General features: G+C 42.8%; 1 protein-coding gene across 1 annotated transcript in view; it reads left to right on the forward strand.

Moving 5' to 3' along the window:
* TRIM71 (tripartite motif containing 71) overlaps positions 1–21632 on the forward strand; it is a 56637-nt gene continuing 35005 nt past the window's right edge. Inside the window, exon 1 of the mRNA XM_048301229.1 lies at positions 1–1098. Coding sequence (XP_048157186.1) covers positions 211–1098 — 888 coding nt within the window. The 5' untranslated portion in view covers positions 1–210. The remainder of the gene's footprint in view (positions 1099–21632) is intronic.

A 21632-nucleotide genomic window follows, 5' to 3' on the forward strand; every position in this document is an offset into this window, starting at 1 on the left:
CGATGACACCGTATTTGCAAAACCGGCCCATCGATCCCACTTGGCAAAACGACTGATCGATGCCAGCTTGCTCGTAAGCTGCTCGCAGAACTACCTTCTCCCCGCGCCTCTGTTTTTCCGCCCACGCTTTTTTTTTTTTTTAATTGTTTTTTTTTTTGAGGAAGGAGAGACACGTTTTTGCCCCCCATCGGGGAGTCAGGCCCGTCGCAAATGGCTTCGTTTCCCGAGTCCGACTTCCAGATCTGCCCGCTGTGCAAGGAGATGTGCGGCTCGCCGGCTCCCCTCTCGTCCAATTCCTCCACCTCCTCGTCCTCCTCGCAGACCTCCAGCTCCTCCGGGGGTGGCGGCGGCTCCTCCTGCGGGGGCCCGCCGCGGCGGCTCCACGTCTTGCCCTGCCTGCACGCCTTCTGCCGCCAGTGCCTGGAGGCGCAGCGGCACCCCGGCGCGGGGGACGCGCTCAAGCTGCGCTGCCCCATCTGCGACCAGAAGGTGGTGATCTCGGAGCCCTCGGGCATGGACGCGCTGCCCTCCTCCAACTTCCTCCTCAGCAACCTGCTGGACGTCGTCGTCGTGGCCGCCGCCGCCGACGAGCAGAAGAACGGCCGCGCCGCCGGGGCCGGCCCCGCCGCGGGCTCGAGCGCTGGCGGGGGCGGCGGCGGCGGCAACAACCGGCACCACGGCCGCCCGCCGCCGGGGCCGCCCCGCGCCGCCGGCTCCTCGCCCGCCGCCGCAGCCTCGGCCGCGCCCTCCTCGACGTCGTCGTCGTCCTCCTCGGGCGGCGGCGGCGGCTCGGCGGCGCTCCTGCTGCGGCGGCCCCACAGCCGGCAGGGCGAGCCCCGCTGCAGCTCCTGCGACGAGGGCAACGCCGCCAGCTCCCGCTGCCTCGACTGCCAGGAGCACCTGTGCGACAACTGCGTGCGGGCGCACCAGCGCGTCCGCCTCACCAAGGACCACTTCATCGAGCGCTTCGCCGCCGGCTCCGCCGCCGCCGGTCCCGCCGCGCCGCTCGCCCTCAGCCCGCCCTACCCCGCCTCGCCGTACAACATCCTCTCCGTCTTCCCCGACCGGGCCAGCTACTGCCAGCACCACGACGACGAGGTGAGCGCGGTGCGCGGCGAGGGAGGGAGGGAAGGGGCGGCCGCGCTCCCTCCCCTGGCCGGCGCCAGAGGGCCCCCGCCCGCATCGCCGGGGACCGGCCGCGGCGCTTCTGCCGCCCCGCGGGGCTGGGGACGGGGGGCAGGGCCGGTGCGGGGCGCGGGAGCCGCTGGCACACCGGGGGAGGGCGTGCGGCGAGGCGCCGCCGCCCGGGAGGAGGAGGAGGAGGAGGAGGAGGAGGAGGTGAGCCGGGGGCCCTTCCGCGAGGTGCGGGACACGCTGTCCCCGGAGGCGGCTGGCGGAGCCCCGGTCTGCCCGTGAGCGGGTTGTAGTGGGGGCATTGGGCTGCTGCGGGCGCTGTGCCCCTCAGAGGGAGCTCCTCGGGCTCGTGGAGATGCAAGAGAAAAAGGTTTGGGGCCCCCCAGAGCCCCAATGCTGAGTTAAACTGTTTTGTGGAGTCTTTGTACAGCCGTGTTCGGTGTGTAACCCACTAGAGAAAGAAAAACGAATAAATAGGGAAGGAAGATAACTGTGTTGAGAAAAGGACACCTTTTTGATTATTTATTTATAAATAAATAAAAGGTAGCAAAAAAGTTAGGAGATATATTCACGCTTGCATATGCCAGCTACATCTCCTGCCCTTGGTCAACATTTTGTCTACTTCTGTGGTGGCAAACATCTACTGATGCAAAAACAGGAACTTGCTTTATGCGGTGTTAATTTAAAACGCTTTGGCTTTGCAAGTTTTGATTCTGGTGACCCTAAGTATTGTTTCATAGATCTTAAGAGGCAGTGGCTTCTTCAAAATGTACTGAAAGTGTCTTAAGTTTCACTGGGATAGTTTCTTGCTGTGATAGTTTGAAACTTGATTTTTCGTTTGAAGCTGGAAAATGGCGATCTGCTGACTTTCCCCTTTTGCTCTGGGGGTCAGCGCAGGGGGATTTTGCTGGAATTTTCCAGTAACCAGCGTTGGAGGTAGTTTCCTCCCAGGATGAAATTGGACAGCACAACAAGGGGCTTCAGGGAAAACCTGCCTGAGGACAGGGGTAGTACAAGAGTTTCCTGTGGGATGCTTGCTTAACTGATACATGAAGGCATTTAGCCTAGGGAAATGTGGTGATGCCTTCAGTTTTCAGGGACGCTTTTTCTATCTCCTCTCATGTTGTCATAGCTATGAAATAGTTCCAGAAAGGTCAGGTTTTGTGTTTCTTGAAGTTGCTAGTGTCAGAGGACAGAATGTATGAATTCTGTGGAAAAAAAAAGACCTTAAAATGACATTTGGGAGACATGAAGTGTGCTTGAGGAACAATCAAGTTTTTAACAAAAAAACCCAAACCAACCCAGAAACGTTATGGCAGCTGGGCTGTTTACAGCTCTTTGTGGTATCTCGGTATCTCCCTAAGAGTGGGCTTCCTAAAGCACACGTGTAATACTGAATGCTAGACTGAAATAAGGCATGATGTTCTTAAGACGCTAAAAAAAGCCATCTTTCTGCATTCATTTTGGAGTATAACTTTGGTCTTGTGGTACAGGCTAGAAAGCTTCTAGTTTTTGTGTTCTCAGTAGGGCGAGTAGTTTTACACACTTCTTTTTGAAGTGTGTAAAATAAAACAGTTGAGGGCTTTTGGCCATAGCATAGAATATCCAGCTTCTAATGTGATATATTCTCCATCATTTAGTAAAAGAGTAGCTGGGATAGGAGCTCCAAGGTATTTTGTGGACTTAAAAGCTTAAATTGCAAGTGGAACAAAGGTATTCTAGCCTTGCTTAAAGTGTACAGCTTTTCTAGAAGTAACTTCTGAAAAAGCTTAATTTATTTTACATAAATAATTTTACTTTCAACAGTGTACTCTGAAAAGAGTACACCTCTTAAAGGATTGGGTTTGGGTGTTCCTGTATCCTGTAGACCTAGAAATTGTTTTAAAACAAGTAAGCATTTTCAAGCCTTCAGCTCCTGTTGAGAAAGGCTTTTATTCTGCAAATTAATGATCTACTACTGTTCTTGATTAGTGCATTTTGGTGGCTCCTTAATGCAGTTGTGCCTGATCAGTATTTGCAAGTATTTATTATTCACTCAAGGGGAATTGTTTGGGAGAGACTGACTGTTAGGAACAGTTTATCCTGTAAATCTTTCTTGCTTTGGCTAAAAATATGGGTGAGGTGTACAAGTTTTTTTCTGAGAAAGGGTGGCTGCAAAACTGTGAGGGTTATTGCTTGTTTAAGAATGCTATTTACAGCCTCATAAAAGGCACGATAATAGAAAGGCAGCCTTCCAGGAGAGTACTTAGTGCATCACTTAAGTACTTTGTTTGGCTAATAGTGTAAAAACAAACCTAAAATGCAAGGCAGGAATGGTAGCCGTAATATTAGTAGTTAAAAACTCTGGTTCTGCTCAGTATGTGAGAAAAGCTGGTGAGCAGGATATTCCCTCAGATTAATTCATGCAGGCATAGGCAGATCTCATCTGTAAGCTGCTGGAAGAGTAGTTCTCTTAAATGCAGAGTTCTCCTTTGCCAGGGTATGTCCTCCTCACCTTGTTTGAGATCAGTTATAAGGAGTTTGACCCCATCTCTGAGGGTTTTCTGCACAAAAGTTGCTGGTTCCCTTATTCTGTGCCTCCTTGCCTAGAACATGATGCTCCTGTCCTAATATTGCTACTCATTTGTTACCTTTGGTCCTGTTCCTCTCTGGTGTTTCCGTCCCTCCTTCTGGGAATCACTGTCCATTCCCCATAATTTTTCCTCATTCCACCTCCGTTTTGAGACTCCCTCAAGTGAGAAGGGAAATAGCACCGTGGGTGGTTACTTACTGGGTGTTCCAAGTCTCAAAACAAGACTACACATACACATTTGCCAGACAAGATCAGTGTAGTTGCTCATCCTCTTAATGCAGAGAAATGCAGATTTCAGCTCTTAACTGGGATGTCTGGCATAGTGTCTTTTTAGTCGAGATGGTTCTGGTCTCAGTTGAGCTGTTGACTCTGGTTGTGTGCTATGAGTATGTAGCAGTCTCTGTAACAGAGAATATTGACTGTTACAATAGTGGCAAACATTAAAGAGAACCCCGAACACTGCTTTTAGGGCAGCAATGCCTGCAGATACTACAGTGATGCATGAAAGAAAGTGAATAAAAGTGTTGGGGGGGGGGGGGGGAAGCAAAAGCCAATTCTTTGTCACAGAGCTGCTGTTGAAACCCAGTCTGGTGGTTTACCGCTGGGAACCTCACAGTCTGATGTAAAATGCTATCATGGCAGCAGGGGAAATGCTTAATCTCAGATGTTTCAAAGCATTCTACAAAAGTAAAGGTGTTGCAACCCTGATAATTTTCTTTTGTCTGGCAGTGTTTGTTGTATGGACAGAACTATCAATGCTACTGTAGCAACTAGATGTTATTACTATAAAATCAACTAGAATAGGACTTGAAAAAGATTTTACTTTAGTTTTACCCATAATTAAATCAAATATCCTACCTGATATGTCAATGTGTTCTTGATTGTTTCATGTGACTGAAAGAGCACCTCTATTTTTCTTTTCTTGGAAGTCTTAATAGTCTGCAAACGAAACCACGCTCTTAGAAAATGTTGGAACAGCTATAGGACACTTGGCTTGTACTGATAAACTCTCTGGATTCAAGTGAGTTTGCAGAAAGTGGAAAATGCCACAAGTTGCAAGTTAAATAACTGGGGTTTCATTTATGCCAGAGCTCAGCTGCTGTGTGCTTTAATATCATTTCATGATAACAGTGGCGGATGGTCCAAACACTTCAATAACAGACTTCTAACACTTTCTAGGGAAAGTGTGGAGTTGCCAAATTCAGTCATCTTAACAGTGTGTGACCCTTCTAGTTCTCATATTGCTCTACAGATTCCATTTTAGGAGTGGTTCATGGACTACCAAAACATACAAGACAAAACCCTGTAGCGCCACAGCTCCCTCCATTGCAAGAAAGGATTTTAAAGGTCTTTCTCCCCTGCCCTTAGACACACTGTTCCTTCATTTTCCTTGCATCAGTTCTGTCTTTGGTCAGGTTCTTAACTGATCAGATTACTTTACAAACTCCGAAGTTTTTTGCCATTTTCAGTGAGTTGCAGTGGTTCATGGGGCTATTGGAGCCCCATGGAGACTCAGTAAAATTAGATTGCTATGTTGAATTCTGGGGCTGCATATATTCCTGGATTTCTTACCTTTTTAGATTACAAATAAAATGCATTCCTTCTTACTGTCTTACAGACTGTAAAAAATGCAATTTTTGGAGGATTGTGCATGTATAGGGGAAAACATTCAACTGCGTATCTGTCAGTTGAACTGAAAGCTACTTATCTGGTACCTTGGCTAAATTTGCTGATTGAATTTGTCTAAGCTGCTCTAATGTAGGGTAAAGCTGTGGTTTCACAATAGGGAGCAAGCTGTCTTAACATCTCACGGCTACTCAGAATAGGGGATCTCACTTCCTCTTCTGTTCTCACCAGGCTAGGCTGTGTGCACTCAGGAGATGCTTCTGTGAGCCAATTTAACTCACTTAACATGACAGAAAACTTTTTTCCCCTTTTCTACCACTGGTAAAAGTTTATTTTAACTGCAGGCTGAACTGGTATGAGGGGAGAGGAGGAATAGAGTCCTTAGACAGGAATGGTAGGTTAAACGGGGTTGCTTTTGTGTAATGGCTTTCCATACTGCCAAATGCTGAGCTTTGCTCCGAGGTGCTCCCAGTGCCATCCACCCACACGTCTCGCCAAAGCACTTGGCTGATGCAGAGGGAGTATGCCTGTGTTCCCAGTTCCAGTTCTCCATCTCTTGCTCAAGGGTTATTTATGTGAAACTGCAGTGTGTGATACAGGCTCTTGCTGTTTCTCTTTCTAATGATTAAGGGTTTTGCCGCCTAACAAAATGATTAAGGATTTTAAGAGTGCATCCTGAGGCAGTCATCTTAAAATGTGATCCTTGTGCACAAGATAGAGAAATTCGTATTTCCAGGGTACGTAAGAAACTGCATGTAGTTCTTTGTACTCATGCAGCCTTCATTTACCATACTTACTGTGTCTTTTCTGATGTCAAATGCACATACAGGTGCCCATCTGAAGGCAGTGCTTCAGATTAGGTTACTGACAGTTGTGTTTTCCTTTTTAATTTTTTCCTGATGAAGAAAGCAGGGTAGTGAGTTATTTTGTTCATATGTGATTTATGGAATGTGGATTTAACATCCTTAGGATGATAAGGGATTGGAATAATCTCTAAATTCACAATATTTTTAAATTTACAAATACTGTTCAGCTATCAGCTGTTAAACCTCTTGGATTACCCTGCCTTACCTTCCCTTTAGATGCCTCCATCACATCTGTAGGTCCTGGCTCTTCCCTGCATGCAGAAGTCTTTTTATTTAACTCCTTCTCTTTAGTAAGAGAATGAAAACTTTGGGTTTTAAAACAGCTTTGATACCATACTGGACAGAATCCAAACCCCCCCTGCTGTGCTGTGACTGGTGTTGAAACCCACTCAACATTTTAGGGTAAACGCAGCAAAGTTGTCAGGTTTTTCTCCTGGTGATAATGATATTGTTACACTACTGGCTTAATTAAACATGACTTCAGACAATTTCCAGTGAGTAAAAACTGGAAGAAGCAGAAATGCCTTGGATGTTCAGGCACCTTTCATGGACTATTTTTACTGAGAGCATGTATTTGTAAAACCAAGAGTGTTGCTGTATGTAAGGATATTAATGCTTGCAGGCTGCAGCATAGACCTCTGAGGTTAATAGTGACTTTTTCTGAGAACATACAACTGGAGATGTGCATACAATAAATAGGCATGAAACTAGTCTACTGTATACCTGTAATTTTTTAATTACAGTTTTGTTTAAAAGTGATTTCTTGAAGCATCTTGTAAATGGGAGAGAAGGTCTAGCTGAATTTTTGCTTCCATTTAGTGATGAAATCTTGCATCTCATGTGTAGCAGTTTTTCCTTTCAGCTAAATCTTCAGAGCATGTAAACATGCTTTCTAGACCATGCTTCCTTAAAGGAAAACTACTTAGTTCCTCTGTTTTAAAGTAGAGGAGGTATCATTCCTCTTTCAATACTGTCTTGACCCAGTCTCTTCCTAGTTTTCCTCTCATACTCCCTTCCTTCCTGCAAAGTTGTTGGTGTCTTTCCATGAGACAAAGAATCATGATGTGTTGAGGGCATAGATCTTAAGCTGCATGAACAATGCACTGAATGCAAGACCAATGTTACCACAGATAAGATTTCACAGAAGAGGTTTATTGTCTTCAGCTGTAATCCACTTTCAGTAGAGCAGTTACAAATATAATCTTGGATCATAATTACGTAGTACATAATTTTTACTAATGCTTTTAACCTATCATTTGAAGTCTTAAATTAAAGTGTGGAAATACTGGATGGGAATGGGACTGGCTACTGCTTGGCAGTTCAAGTACTGGTTAATGTAAGGAATGGATGTCCCTGATCCTAAAATATATTAGGCATATTGACTTTGTTTCAGCTGTTCTCCTCACAGGCTCAGCTGCAGCTCCTTCCCTGGGTTGTCTTCTCCTTTCCCTGGCTGTGCTTGAAGAAGGGCTCAGTGGGTGGGATGGGTTTGGTCCTTGTAACAAATTAAGCTTGTGCATCCAAATCAAGTCACAGAAATGGAAGAAAACCCTGTTAAGGAATTGGAGCAATACTATCTGCCAACTTCTACCTTGAGTACAAAACCTTCTTTACTATGTAATGTCACCTCAGACATTATTTTATCTTTGCCCTAACATCTTAAAGAAGAGAAATTTTATGTGGCTAAGACAGTAGTGTGCTTCTTTTCTAAAGTTCTTTTGACTCTAAGCTACTTGTTTCTTCCTCTGCTATCAACCCTCAACAAAATAAATTCTTTTCAGGTTTAGAGTCCATAGCTGCTAATCTTTTTTTAGCAACTAAAAATGTTGGCCCGCTTTGAATGCTCTAGCTGTATAGCACAGTATGAAAAGGAATAAAACACAGTACTCACGGATGAGGCTCATGAATATATGTTCTGTGTTGCTCAGGCATCTTGGATATGTGTGCAATACTGACACAAGAATTAATTCATAGTTACATGTTAAGCTCTAAGAAATAAGAGCTCCATTCCTGTTATTTCTCTTGAGTGTGTAATATGCATTTCTAAAACCCCAGATGGTGAACTTGTTGGATAGGATGATGACTAGTTAGCAGTTTCCTTCATACGTGGTTGAAATATTTTTGAAGTGACTAAGACTTGAACTGGAAACTTCAAATGCTTATTGTTTTATGGTTCTGCATGCTTTGTGCTGTATGCCTCTGCACTGGTGCTGACTTGGAGAAAATGGATTACCTCCCAGGAGCAGGGAAGTGACTTGAGACAAGCTCTAAACCTGTTGGGCTGGCAGTGGGTGCAAGTCACTTTTCAGAGTTGAACACTTAAAATTCTGGGGACTCTGAGGTGTGCCTTGACTGCTATAGAGGAAATGATCTCTACTGAAGAAACACGTGAATTGTCTTAAATTCATCTCTGAAGTGGACAGATTAACCCAGCCAAAGGCTACTGCTGTCACCTCAGCAGGTATGTTTTACTCCTGTTTGTTACTACAGTATTATCTCCAAAGATCACACAAGCAATCACCGAGGCTGCTCTCATACCAGTGCTTTCCAGGAATGTGAGAATAGCAAATGCTCTGAATTTGTGTTGTGGGGAAGAAGGGTTCTTTAGTGAGCTAAAGGTAATAGCTAAACTTGTGTTGTATCATTTTCACTCTAATGTTGGTTAGTCTTCATGCATAACCAAAATATTTAAAGGTGTTCCGTCAAGTTTGCTAAACCTTATCTTTTTCAGTTGTTCGTTTGTATTACATGCCCACCCCATACATTTTGTGGCTAGTCAGTGTTGTTATGGACTACCATCTACTGTAAATACTTTCTTTTGCTGGGCAAGGTATTGTGAATGTGCAGAGCTACCAAACGCTGTGTTTGTCTGGATTAAAAGGCTGGCAGGGATCTCAAATTCAGCAATCAAACTTCAGCAGGATTCTCGGATGGTAGTACTGGAGCTTGTTATTGTATCTTCTCCATGTCCCATGTTGTCTTGGGTTTTGTGGATTCTCTTTGAATGTGTAGGTACTTGCTGTCCAGAGTAGCTGACATATGCTAAAAAACTAATTTTATACAGCCTTTTGTTCAGCTCCTCTTGGTTAACAAAAGGCAAACTATTATTTAGGGTAAAATGTCAGCTATCAAACTTCAAATCGTCCCCTTTTCCCTCCCTCTTCACTTCAGTGGTTCTTTTTACTCAGCTATTCACACTGTCATCTTATTGTAGAAAATAAAAATCCCTAGCCTTAAATATTGGGTGCAAGCAAAGCTTGAAAGCTGTCTGCATTATGGATGCCCTTAAGCTTTGTAATCCAACCTGGTGCTGCATCAGGGAGTAGAGAAATGCTGCTGTCTTGTCAGGGTTGGTAGTGTGCTCTGTGAATCACCAGTGAGTCAGTCAGTACTGGTTGCCTGACAAGGTTACTATTGCTGGTCTTCTGTAACCTTGAATAATGCCATGTCAGGTGGTGGAGGGTGTAAGGGAATGTGATCAGGTAGCTCCTGGGGTCTTGCTGCTGCTGTGTCTTGCTGTGCTTTGGAAGTCAACTATATAGTTCCTGGATGTTTTAGTAAGTGCATGTATCTGTGAGGCAAAGTGGGTCTGTTACTTTGAGTAAGAACTTTCTTAGGGCATGGAAAGAAGGAGCATCATGCCTCCAAGCCTTCTTTTTTCCTTTAAAAGCAGGGCTGGTAAAGGGTTAAATTCCAGCCCCCTGCAGCACACCCCGCCCCCACCGCTATATATGGTGTGCCCAAAGGCACTGGAGATTTAATACATTGAAGTTGGAGCGTGAAGGGGGTCTGCAGCCTGCTAGACAAAGTCACTCAAATTTCAAGAATACTTGATCCATACAAGGATGTTACTTGAGAAAGGCATGGCTTCTCTGTTAAGAAACCGGTTGCCGAATGAGCCGGCTGAGTGTCCCAAACACGGCTTTTGTGGCTAGATGAGCAAATTGGAAACCAGATTTTCTTTAATTGGTGACTGATCAGCAAGCCAGCTAAAGTTGTTGTGAGAACCAGTCTCCCTTCAGAGAAGTGGTTATTTGTAGGGGAAAATGAAAATGGTTGTTTCTCCCACTGAAGTGCTTGCAAGTTGTGGACATTATTGTGCAGATAATGATACAAAAGAGCTTAGTTGAATTGAATACTAGACTAAAATAATGGAAAATAATTTCCCCAGGGTAGTTACTGGAGAAGCAGCTACAGTGTTGCAACTGTGTCCCAATAGGATATATTTGGTGTTAACTTTTGTTAAAAGGCTTTTAAATGGATGGGCAGATATTTTGGGAAGAAAGGAGGGACAGTTTATGGAAGAAAAAAAAGACAAAATTATTATAATAAAAAAATTGGTACTGGAAAGATCAGGCAGTGGTCTGGAGTGGATTCTACCCTGAAAGAAATAACAACCAAACTAGCAACAATAACAAAACATCAGGGAATTGGAAAGGATGAAGTACAAAAGAATTCCTAGAACACTGAGGTCCCAGTCTTTCTAGTGCTGCTCTTGTATGTACTAAGATGGTAATGGGAGTAAAATTTAATACGCTCCTTGCTTCTTCCCCTCTTGTACTTAATATAATTTTCAGTGAGGGGGTGGATGTAATAATCCCTGCCTCCCCCAATATCATGAAAGCATTGATAAGATTAGAATTAAGAATTGGATTAGAGTTATAAATGGTGGCTGTTGACAGAGTTCCAAAAGGTACTACATGCCCTTTCTTAGCATGAAAGTGCTGGTTTTTTTCTCTGTTCTAGACAACATGTATTCTAATTGACAATATTTCATGGTAGCTCTTGCTCTCTTCTAGCATTACTAATTTTTTCAAGGGCTCTGAGCTTCTTGCTAGATAACTAATGTATGGCCCTTGAGCTTTCTGCCCATGAAGCATGAATTACCCTGAGTGGTGGTTGGTGGGACAGTTCATAGGGAGGTTCATAGCGGGCAATCTAAGTAGGCTGGGCTAAGTGGAAGCAAGGCTGAAGTGTCTTGAGCTGGCTTTTACTGCGTAGCTGGCAATTTGCTGGAGGGCTGTCCACTCCAAGCCTCCAGACACTCCTGAGAGGTGCTTTTTCTGTTTGTATGCACTTCCCAATGCATACAAATTTGATAAACTTCCTAAGTTTTAGACAGTTGTCTTGTCAAAACAGACTTTATCTTCATGTTATTGCTTTTCTGGCAAAGGTGTTATTATCCCATCTTTGCATCTTGTCAAAAGTAGTTCATTATGTACCTCTGAATCTGAACTCTTCCTCAGTAGCAGCTGTGTCAAGTCAGCCCAATTTCTTTGTCCCTTACCAAAACAAGTGGTAAATCTCTAAGGCAATGTTCCTCCGAACCTGAAGGGGTACATGTGGGCCCCTCATTCCAAGTGGCTTATTCTTCAAATAATATTTCCAGGGAGCAGTTGTACACCTTCATTGCATATATTGTTACATATTGGTACATGGTTAGTGCATGTTGATACCTTCTAGTAATAATTGAAAATTCTCTATGATTTAGGCAGCTACATCTTCTAGAGAACTACTAGAGAGATTTTGCTGGAAGTTCTGAAGCACTGCAGTTACAATTAATATAACGTGTACATTTCGTTTCCCCTTGTAGGAGACTTTGGCATTGACTTGGATATAGGTAAGGTCAGCATGTCTTTGCAAAGACTGGAGTAGTTGGATTCTGTGGCTGGCCACTTGAGCTTGTAGTGGCATACTTGGGCTTGGCTTAGATCCAGAGGCTCTTCTTTCACTGGAACGCTTCCTTGTCAGTCCTTTCCTGAGCCAGTGAAGCGAGTTCAAGTAGTACGTGATTACTGATAGTCTTTACTAGTGCTCCTATCTTGGTCTTTCAGCAATGATGCCAAAAAATTTTATACACTGAGAGAACAAATAGGAGAACCATAATTTAAAAGTGCAGGTGTTAACATGAGCTTACTTTCACAAACTGCAACAAAAAAAATCAACTTGAGCCATTTTTAAAATTAATAGTTTCATTTTCATATCTCAGTCCTTAGATGCAAGCAATTAACTTATTTTTCTTCAAAGAGTACCATCATTTTTATAGTTGTAGAAGTTATTTAGGGTGTTAAACTACTTATAGCTTTATTTTAATTGGTTTCCAAGTGCTTGTCTAGCTGCAGAACTTTGAGGAGGAGTTACTCAGCTGCCTCATTTGGCAACCAGTTTCTTAGAGTGAAGTCACACCTTTCAGTTAACATCCTTGTAAATACAATTCATAGCATTTTTATTCTGTATGTGATATCACTTCTGATACCTGTTCTTAATGCCAGCCTATGCCAGTCAGCAGAGAACAGGGGCTGCTAAGGAGCTTCAGCTGATGAAACTCCTCAATGGTGTGGACCAAAGATGTATGGAAGGTCCCTTTCTCTTGTCCAAACCTGTTCATCTCATTTCCTTCCTTAGCTCTGCCTTATACTTTGAAGTTGAATAACATGGATGCTTTGAAAGAATTTTTGGTGAAAGCCATAGTTGTGCATGTCATTATAAAGCATTCTTGTGACTAAGCATCTCTTAAATTTAAACAACTTTTAAATTGTTGTGGTTTTTGCTAGTGCAAGTCACAAGTGTTCATTCCTCGCAGTAATACACTTTATCTGTTGCCATTCATTTGCCTTCATTATATAGTGTCAGTGTGTGTATGTAAACATTTTTATATAGTATTTATGAGGGTTTGGCTAGCATAGTAAGACCAACTTATTTTCTCCTAAATGAAATATAAATCTTGACAGTTAATCAATCTAGGAATAATGTATTGGACCAGTACCCTGTCAGAACTGCTGTTTTGTCTTCGCCAATGTTCAATACAACTGTTTCAGGAAAAAAGAAAGAAAAGGTGTTTAGTATTTATTTTAGAGTAGCTGGTCTACAGTGTGTCCTTCTGCTTTAATTTTTAAATTATCACGGGGAAGCCTTGACAGTGTCCTGTCTTACATTATTTTAATATTAGTTTTCTAATATAAGCAACAGAAAAAATCATGGTCTCAACTGAAAATATCATACAATCCATGAAATTCAATATCATCTTGTCTACAGGAGAACATAGTATTTTCATCAATGTGTTTACTGTTTGAATTTTAAATTCATTTTAACACCATCCAGGGAGGAAGCATAAAAGGAAACACTTTTCACTAGCTAGGGGATAGATTGGAAAGAGGAAGTGTTGCATGTCAAAACAAAGACCAAAATAAAAAATAGAATAGTGATACTTCCCAGCTGAGATTATTTTATGCTATCCAAATGTGCTATCAGCAGGTGAGAGACTCACTGACATGGAATGCTGTCTTGGGAAATCTTGTTTGTTTCATCCAGGTATTCCTCAGCATATGAGAACACAGTGTTAACCTTATTGCAGAATTCAGATAGATTTGTATATGGCTTATCTGGGGATGGAAAGCAAACAAACTACTTGGGATAATGAGTACCTCCCTCATTATAACTCTATCCTATTGTCACTTTTTTGCAGTTTATTCTTCCCTTTGAGAACAATTATCTCATTATATGTAGTGGCATATGATTTTACTCCAAAGCTTCCTGGTAATAATTTTCCTCAAGGTGTGTGTAAAGAAATAGTTGACACCTGTGTTAGTAGGTTCAGATTTTGGATGTAGATGGGCAGTTTTCCATTTGGCTCCTGTGGCAAAGATACTTTGACAGACAGCTATGTAAACCCTTGCTGAAGGAGGGAGGTAGTAAGGGGAAGTAATCAAAGGTGACTGACACAGCTCTAAATCTAGTAACTTGTTTTGGATGCACATACTCTAATAAAGTAGCACAAGTTTTTTGAGCAGCATGATGTGAAATGATATAAAATGCTACACTTATTATCGAAGAAAGGAAACTCCTCTTCAGAAACCCCTGTCTAACCCAGGAAAACCGTTGCTAGTCCTTCGCTAAGGAGCGAATGGCTGTTGTTGGAAGATACTTTCCTAGATCAGGAAGACTCAGAGTATCGTGGTGTGTGGGTTGTTTTTCCCCATTTCATGTATCTGTTTTTCTCCAGGCAGGGGAGACATTCCTGTCAAATACGTATGCCATGGCTCCTTTTCTGCTAAAACTAGGTGAAAATGCTTTCAGAATGAAAGAGCTTTGTAAATCAAAGTTTAAACAAACAAAAAGAAACAAAACCAGCCAAAACAAATTCTCAAAACACCCAGCTCTCATGCGGTCAAAGAAGCCACTTCTTGGAGTAAGCTGACTTGTTTCGTGTTTGATCCCATATGGAGTTACGGAGGGAAACCATTCCTCGAGTGCTTTTGTTAAATAAAGCTGTTGCCATGAATTAAGCAACACTGCCCTGGAATGTTTCTGATCATGGTCTTGCAGAGCTTGTGACCTTTGCACTGAACATGTGAACTGAAACTTCATCTTCCAGTGTTCAATAACCACGTTAAAAATTCAGAGGTGAGGCAGTCTTGGGATTTCCTTAGGCTAGCTTAAATGCCAAGTGAAATTTAAGTACTGATTTATACAGTTACTCTTCCCTTTTTTTTTTTTTTTTTTGTGGTAAGTCTAAGCTACAATTTTTAATATAAATCTGAAAATTCTTATCAATTAAAAATATCTCCACGATTGCATAGACAATGTCTTAAAATGCTTTCATTTATAGGAGCCTACTAAAGCATTAGATACTGCCACCTTCTTGTCTAGATGCATTCAATTACTCTAATTAGAATGTTTGTAGTAGTATACTACTGCTTCTTAAGGCAATTGCTTTGACCAGTAACTGGTTGTAGTGCCTGCAGAGGATATTCAGTTTTAACTGGGCTGCAGCTGAAAGGGGGAGAGAAGCAGTTTAAAAACTTTGCCTCTTGCAGTCCATCACTTTGATGCCACTAGGCTTCCTACCCAAATAGAATGCTATAAACAATTAGTCTTTTTCCTGTTTACCAGATAGAAACACTGCCACCTCTTGGCTATGCAATATCCTGGCCTTTCTGAACAACCTTATTGTTTCTTGTGATGTTTTCTGGTGCAGTGTTTCTGAATAATTAGGAGGTGGTGTAGTGAAAGCCTTAATATACCATACTGTAGACTTGAGATTTTTATGGCAGCCCTAGTAATTGTGGATTCTACCCTGGGACAAAAACATGGAGTATTACTTGGTCAAGTGACTTTCAACTCTGACCCATTGCAGTATACATCCCTTAAAAATATACTAAGTTAAGGTAGACTTCTGCCCTTGCTAGATTAGCTGACCACACAATTTGGCAGCAGTGCTGGCATCTGAAAGTAATGTCTGGCACAAAAGGGATTCAGCCTTTGTGCCATTAAAAGGGACTGACAAAGTATTTTCTACTGATCTTTTTTTATTTGGTTTGGTCAAAACTATGTTGATCAAATGCTGAATTCTGCATTTGGGGAAAAAGGCTGTGTTAGGTTCTGACAATGTTTCCAGTATCAGTTTTAGTGAAGCTGGCTTGAGGAGTAGTCTAAAATATTGCAGCTTCAGGATTCCCTATATTGTGGGGGGTTATAATAGTTAACCCTTAATTCCATAACACTTCCCAGTCAGGAGGGAAGTTATGCTTCTACCCGAAAGCCTTTTCTTGCTGTAACCAGCTTTGTCTTTTTCTATAAACATCCAGTGTTGTTTGTCTGGTTGTGCAGTGAACTTCATTCTCAAGAACAGGTACGGAAGGGTAACTTCTTCAACAGTTAACCTGCCACAAACTAAATGAGCCTTGAGGAACACCCCCAACGCTGGCTTTTACTCTAACAAGCCAGTCCAGTGAGTGCTGGGAAGAACTCCTACTTAAAACCTGCCCATGTGAGAGAGAAGTCTGATGTGCCATTTCTCAGAGAACTTTTCCTGTAGAGAATCCTGGTGCAAAGCAGTGACACCCATAGCCCAAAGAGCTGTAATACCAGTTAGTGCAATCCCCACCTCAAGCAGCAAGTTTTGGTGGAATGTGGAAACTTGAGAGAGACAAGGTGCTTACAGAACATGAGAGGACTTCAGTGGTTGAGTGGGATTGTCAGGATGCTAACAACATCCTGACTCCTATATTAGCAACGGGAATTAATTTCTTGACGTGTAACTTAAGCTCCATAATGGTGATAAAGGATCTGGGTTTCCAGCATCTGTTCATAAGTTGCAGCTCAAAACCCTTTCTCAAAGGTAGTCTCCTTCCTACATCCCCTACCCCAGCCCCTTCAGGTGTGGGGGTGGGAGGTCATGGTGGGGAAGCAGCTTTCCACTGTTGTATCCCTGTTCTGTGCACATCTCAAAAATGAGGCAGGTGTAAATCCAATTTCCTGTGAATGAACTTTCAAATATAACTTCTGAGATGGTGTTTTGGAGTCTCTTGTGGGAGAGACTTTATAGAGAAGAACCTGAGTGACTGGCCTGAGAGAGAGAGTAATGAAGAGCCTGGCTTCCTCATCAGTAGGAGAGGAGGGGTGTCTGGGGTGCCAGTCAGTACTCCAGTGGCTCTTATTTCATACGAATAAATACCTTATTAAAAAAAAAGACACAAACTCTGGTATTACTGCAGTACAAAGTGGAAAATAAGCTGCAGAGCTTTAAAGACCTTCTGTAGCCATAGCAAATAAAGCTTCACTGTGCAGGCTATATGCTTCCTTCTTGTAGATTTTAGTGAAGTAACAGAAAAGGGTGACAGTTACTATACAAGCTTTAAGCCTTCTTGTTTGGATTCATGAATCAAGGTTTAGAACTGCTGAAATGTCATTCTTGGATTTAAATGACAAGTAATTTGATAGTATGGAAGTTACTGAAATGTTTTTGTTTAGCAGAAAACCCTCTGTTGTGTTTAGTTTTGATGGCATACAGATTAAAGGTGTATTGTGCTGCTGCTATGGCATTAATGAAAATACTATTTAGTGCCTGTTTTTCAGCATCATTAGTGCAGAGTTAGTCACACTGTATAAGCAGTAGTGGTGGATTTTTAAAATGGAGGCCTGCTGAAGGGAGGAAGGATTGGCAAATATGATGTATCTAAAAATTACTGGAAAACAGTAATTTTCAGAAGTGTTTCTCTAGTGGCAGATTCATTAGGATAAAATGTTAACTGAATAGTTTTGGCTAATTTGTGATGAAAGTGAATAGAAATTTCAGAATTGCTCGCGGCTATTATGATGGCTAAGTATTTTGAATGGAAGAACAAAAACCTACCTTAAGGATTTTTTTCAGCCTTTTTGACAAAGCTTAAGAGTTTTTAACATCTCAAAACATGTTTGACCTCCCCACCCTTAAGCCATTTTGACACTCTTTACCATTGCATTTCAACAGGAAAGAAAGATCCTTTTTATAGCCAAATGGCTTCCTCCTTCTCTTCTGCCTCTTTTCCCCTCCATCCCCCACCCCAGAGAGCCTTTCTAGTGCTCAGGCTTCAGCTGCTGCCTGGATACTGGCTACATCTGTCTTGTTTAGATGGTCCTAAGAAAAAACAGCATTGACTGTGACCGGAGGGCCAACAACAAGATATGTTTCTTTTCAAATTTGAAAGGAAGCCCTGCACTTGCTTCTGCCTGTTTCTCTAAACTCTTTTTAAATCAATCATGGCTGGTGCTGGTAAATGCCTCCTCTCCCCTCCCTCCCTGAAATGGTCAAAATCCAAAACATTTGAAAAAAGTCTAACGAGTTAAATATGGTGGTGTTCACAAGGCTGATTCCCCTCACACAGCTTCTAGTTGGATAAAATAAACTCTTTATGGGCTCTTGCTTTGAGACAGCCATTGGGAAAAGTTTCAAAGAGAATAGTGTGACTCTAGGTGGAATTTGGAGGTTTGCAAGTCCATAAATACTTACACTGATGGCAGACTGAACTTTTGTACTTGCATTAAAAGGGACAGCATTAAAAACTGATTTTGGACCTAAGCAGTGCTTGATGTTTTGTGGTGAAAAAGATGGTGAATGTCAGGGAAAGAGGAGTAATTATGTGGGGCAGATGGAGGACTGAGTAGTTCCTATTTTGGGGGGACTCATCTGATACTTTTAGAGTGAAGGATTAAGGCTGGAACAATGACAGTCTTTGCCAGTCAAGAATGCAGTTACAAAAATGTGGGGTGGTGGTTCTGGTTTTTAAAGGTTCATCAGCTGGGTGGGGGGAAGCCATGCAACTTGATCCTGTTCATAAAATTCAGCCATAGCTGAAATGGATTTGCCGATGTGACAATATCTTGTTACACACAAAATAAGAGGAGACTGTGTTAGTGCATGAGAACATGCTGATGTTTTTGCATCACAACCTATGCGTGTCTGGCTGGAGGTGCTAACTTTTGGTTAGTAGTGCTTTTACCACCCCCCACACTGGAAAATGCATCTTTATAATGAACTGCAGGGAACAGAGGAGAAACAAATAGCAGAAGAAATTGCTCTTTTAAGAGTTCCTATTATCCCTTGATTAAATAATGGTTGCTACTACTTTTACTGGTTTAAGAACTTATTAGCCATTTCATTTTTAATAGGCTTATACTGCAGTGAATAGTTTTACGCATGAGCTCTATTTAATTGCTAGCTGTGATGTTTTTAGTCATGAAAATAAGCATATAAGAGATGCAACCTAAGTATTTGGCATGTTACTGGTGTGACTTGGGTGTCCAAGAACCCAGTCCTTTAACTTTTGTGAAAATGTTGCTAGAGTGAGATTTTCTGTTTCATTTCAGCATTTCCTCTGTAGTTAGTGCTTGAACTTTGGAATCCACTTTCCTGGCTTTTGTGTGGGGAGGCAGAGCAAAATGGATGTTTGCGCTGAACTCAGCACGTGCTCTGAGCTTCAGATAACAATTATTTGGCTTTTTAACATCCTTGTGTTTGGCATGTTGAGCCAGCCGCACGGGGCTGTCCTGGGTATTCACACACAAGGAGCAGGTCAGCTCACTGGAGCTTTAATTTCCATTAACCTCGTGTTGCTGCAGACTGACTTACGGTTCTGTGCAGAGATGCATAGAACCTTATCCAGCTCTGAGGTGGCTTCAGCTTGTGCTCTGGAACAAAGATTCTGAAGTTTGGTTCTTAGATGTGTTGTAAGGACAGTCTCTACCTCAAAGCAGTCTCTCATGACACATGCTGCAGGATTTGGTGTAGAATGGGTAGCTTACTCCTAGAACAAAAGGAGTACTTTTGATATGTGTTTCCTTGTGAAAAGCTGGATCAAATAGGAAAATAGATTTGCAAAAAGTGAATTTAATAACTCTGACTCAATTTCTTCCAGTTTTGAGGGGGTAGATTTCAATTTAATTCACCGATTTAATAAAAATTAGTGGCCTGACATCTGTTGGCTCTCAGCAGACCTTAGAGAGGTCACAAACTGGTATAGGCTGTGCCTGTGGGTTTAACAGTGTTGGCACAAGCTGACATGTACACTAGCTAGATTTTGTCTTCAGCCAAGAGAGCTGTGGAGACCTCTGAGTCCAAACACTCTCAGTAAGCTATAGCTTTGTTTTCAGACTTCTCTTGAGAGGTGTGGAGTTCCCTGTCTGAAACGACCTGCTAATGCCCAAAGACCTCCCTGATATGAAATTCATGTCCCATTTTACAGCCTGTGTCTTTCCCCTGCAGAAAAAATGGGGAGCTGGAGATTAATGTATTAATGATCAGCCCTTACTTTAATTTTCAGTTTGCTAAAAGCTGAGGAATTTTTGAGTTTCTGTCATATCACGCTGTCAGGATTGGTCTCACTGCCAAAACCCCGCACTTGGCCCATACGTAGCTCTGTGTGCAGCCCTGTTCGTCTGGCATGAGGTGGGAGGATAAATATTCACTGCACACAGGAGTAGTGTGCAACTGGGGGGAACACCGAGGGCATTAACAATACTCTGTCAGCGCTAATATGAATCTGCCATCACTGGAAGCTGAAGTTTGGCCTCTCCAGCCTGGGCTGAATGCCTCCAGCTCCTCAAAATGGAGGCTGTTTGCTGATACAAAGGCAATCAGCGATGCTGCTGCTGTTGCCGGAGGGCGTTCCCTCCCCACCACTCAGCTCCTTCAGGCGCTGGTTCTGCGGTGGCCCCAGCGAGCGAAGGGCAACGCTGCTGCTGCTGCTGCTGTGCCGGGGAGGAGGGGCACGCCGGCCCCTCTCCTCTCTGCCCGGCTCTTCCTGCCACTGCCTGGTACATCAGCACCAGCTTTTACACCTGTAGCTGTACTCCTGTCACTTTCCCAACATCAGCACAACAGGCTGTATTAGCGAACTGAGCTGACTGATGAGCAACTTAATCCTTTATAGACCATGGACAAGTTTTCAGGGTAGTCTTCAGATTGGTTCTGTGGTGGCACTACTTGGTGCTGATGCTTGCTTGTCTAAACTGGGAGGATGCTTGAAAGGGGGGTGGCTCTGGAAGAGGTGGGTTTGCTTGGGTCAGCCTTGAAGCCCTTGTGAAACCTCTACTGTGTATTTGTGAACTCAAGTCTGAGGTTGTACTGGATGCTGCATCACAGAACAGATAAATGCTTCATGTAAGTTCAGAATCTTTTTGGAAGTAGAGCTGACTTCCCCTAACGGCATCCACAGTGCAGCCCTGGGGATTTGTGATTCTGCCTAAACTAGAGAAGTGGTGTGGGTTGGGATAATTACTGGAATTTGGAGTCTCTTCAGATTGAATAGCTTCTGTTCGATACCATGAGACCACAGTACTAAACCACTCTTTCTTGCAGTAAACCTTGAACCATGTGCACCTTCAAGTCCAAAGTATTGCCTGCAGTGAATTTCCTAGATTTTTTTCTTCAGCACCTTTAACTATACCACTAACAGAAGAGCAGTCTTTATCAGAAGAGACACTGGTCTACTGCATTAGTTGAACACAAAGTCAGTGTGAAATCTAATAGAGGGCTCTTGCCTTGTTCCTCAGTTTACCAAGGCCTTCTGTAAATACCAGCTTACAGTGGAGCTCTTTACACTTTGACTTGTTAAGTTGTAATCCTTTAGCTTTCAGATTTCCTGCTTGTGTCTGGCACTACAACTTTTCACCTGTCTTCTAATTCAGTACTTGGGGTTTTTTTTGAATGTGGCTTTAATGAACAAATATAACTTTGGGTAAAGGGAAGAATATTAATGTACAGTGTAACTGGGGCTTCTGTTCACTGTAAGGGTCTTTTGACCTGCTTATTAGTGGGGGCATTGTTCTGGTAAGCCATTCCAGGACCCATCCTGCCAGTCTTCTGCACAGGATTAATCATTTCCTCTTGACCTCCTGCTCTCTTTTCCTAACATGTTGCATTGATCAGAATCCTTAACTCGCAAGTTTGCTCCTGTTTTTTAAAGAACGGGAGGAAAAGGAGGGGGGAAGGAATGCAAAGAAATTAGATATAATGTCTGCTGTTAACATTCTTAGTAAGCTTTATTCCTTTTTTTCCTGCTTGACTCCTCCCTTCTCCCAAGAAAAGAAATCCCTTCCTGAGATGTATTAGCTCCAGATCTCAAGCATCTTGAGTGCCTCTGTTTCACTGGAATTACTTTTTTTGAGCATGCAAC

Source organism: Corvus hawaiiensis, chromosome 1 (genome assembly GCF_020740725.1).
Source record: "Corvus hawaiiensis isolate bCorHaw1 chromosome 1, bCorHaw1.pri.cur, whole genome shotgun sequence".
Taxonomy (NCBI): Eukaryota; Metazoa; Chordata; class Aves; order Passeriformes; family Corvidae; genus Corvus; species Corvus hawaiiensis.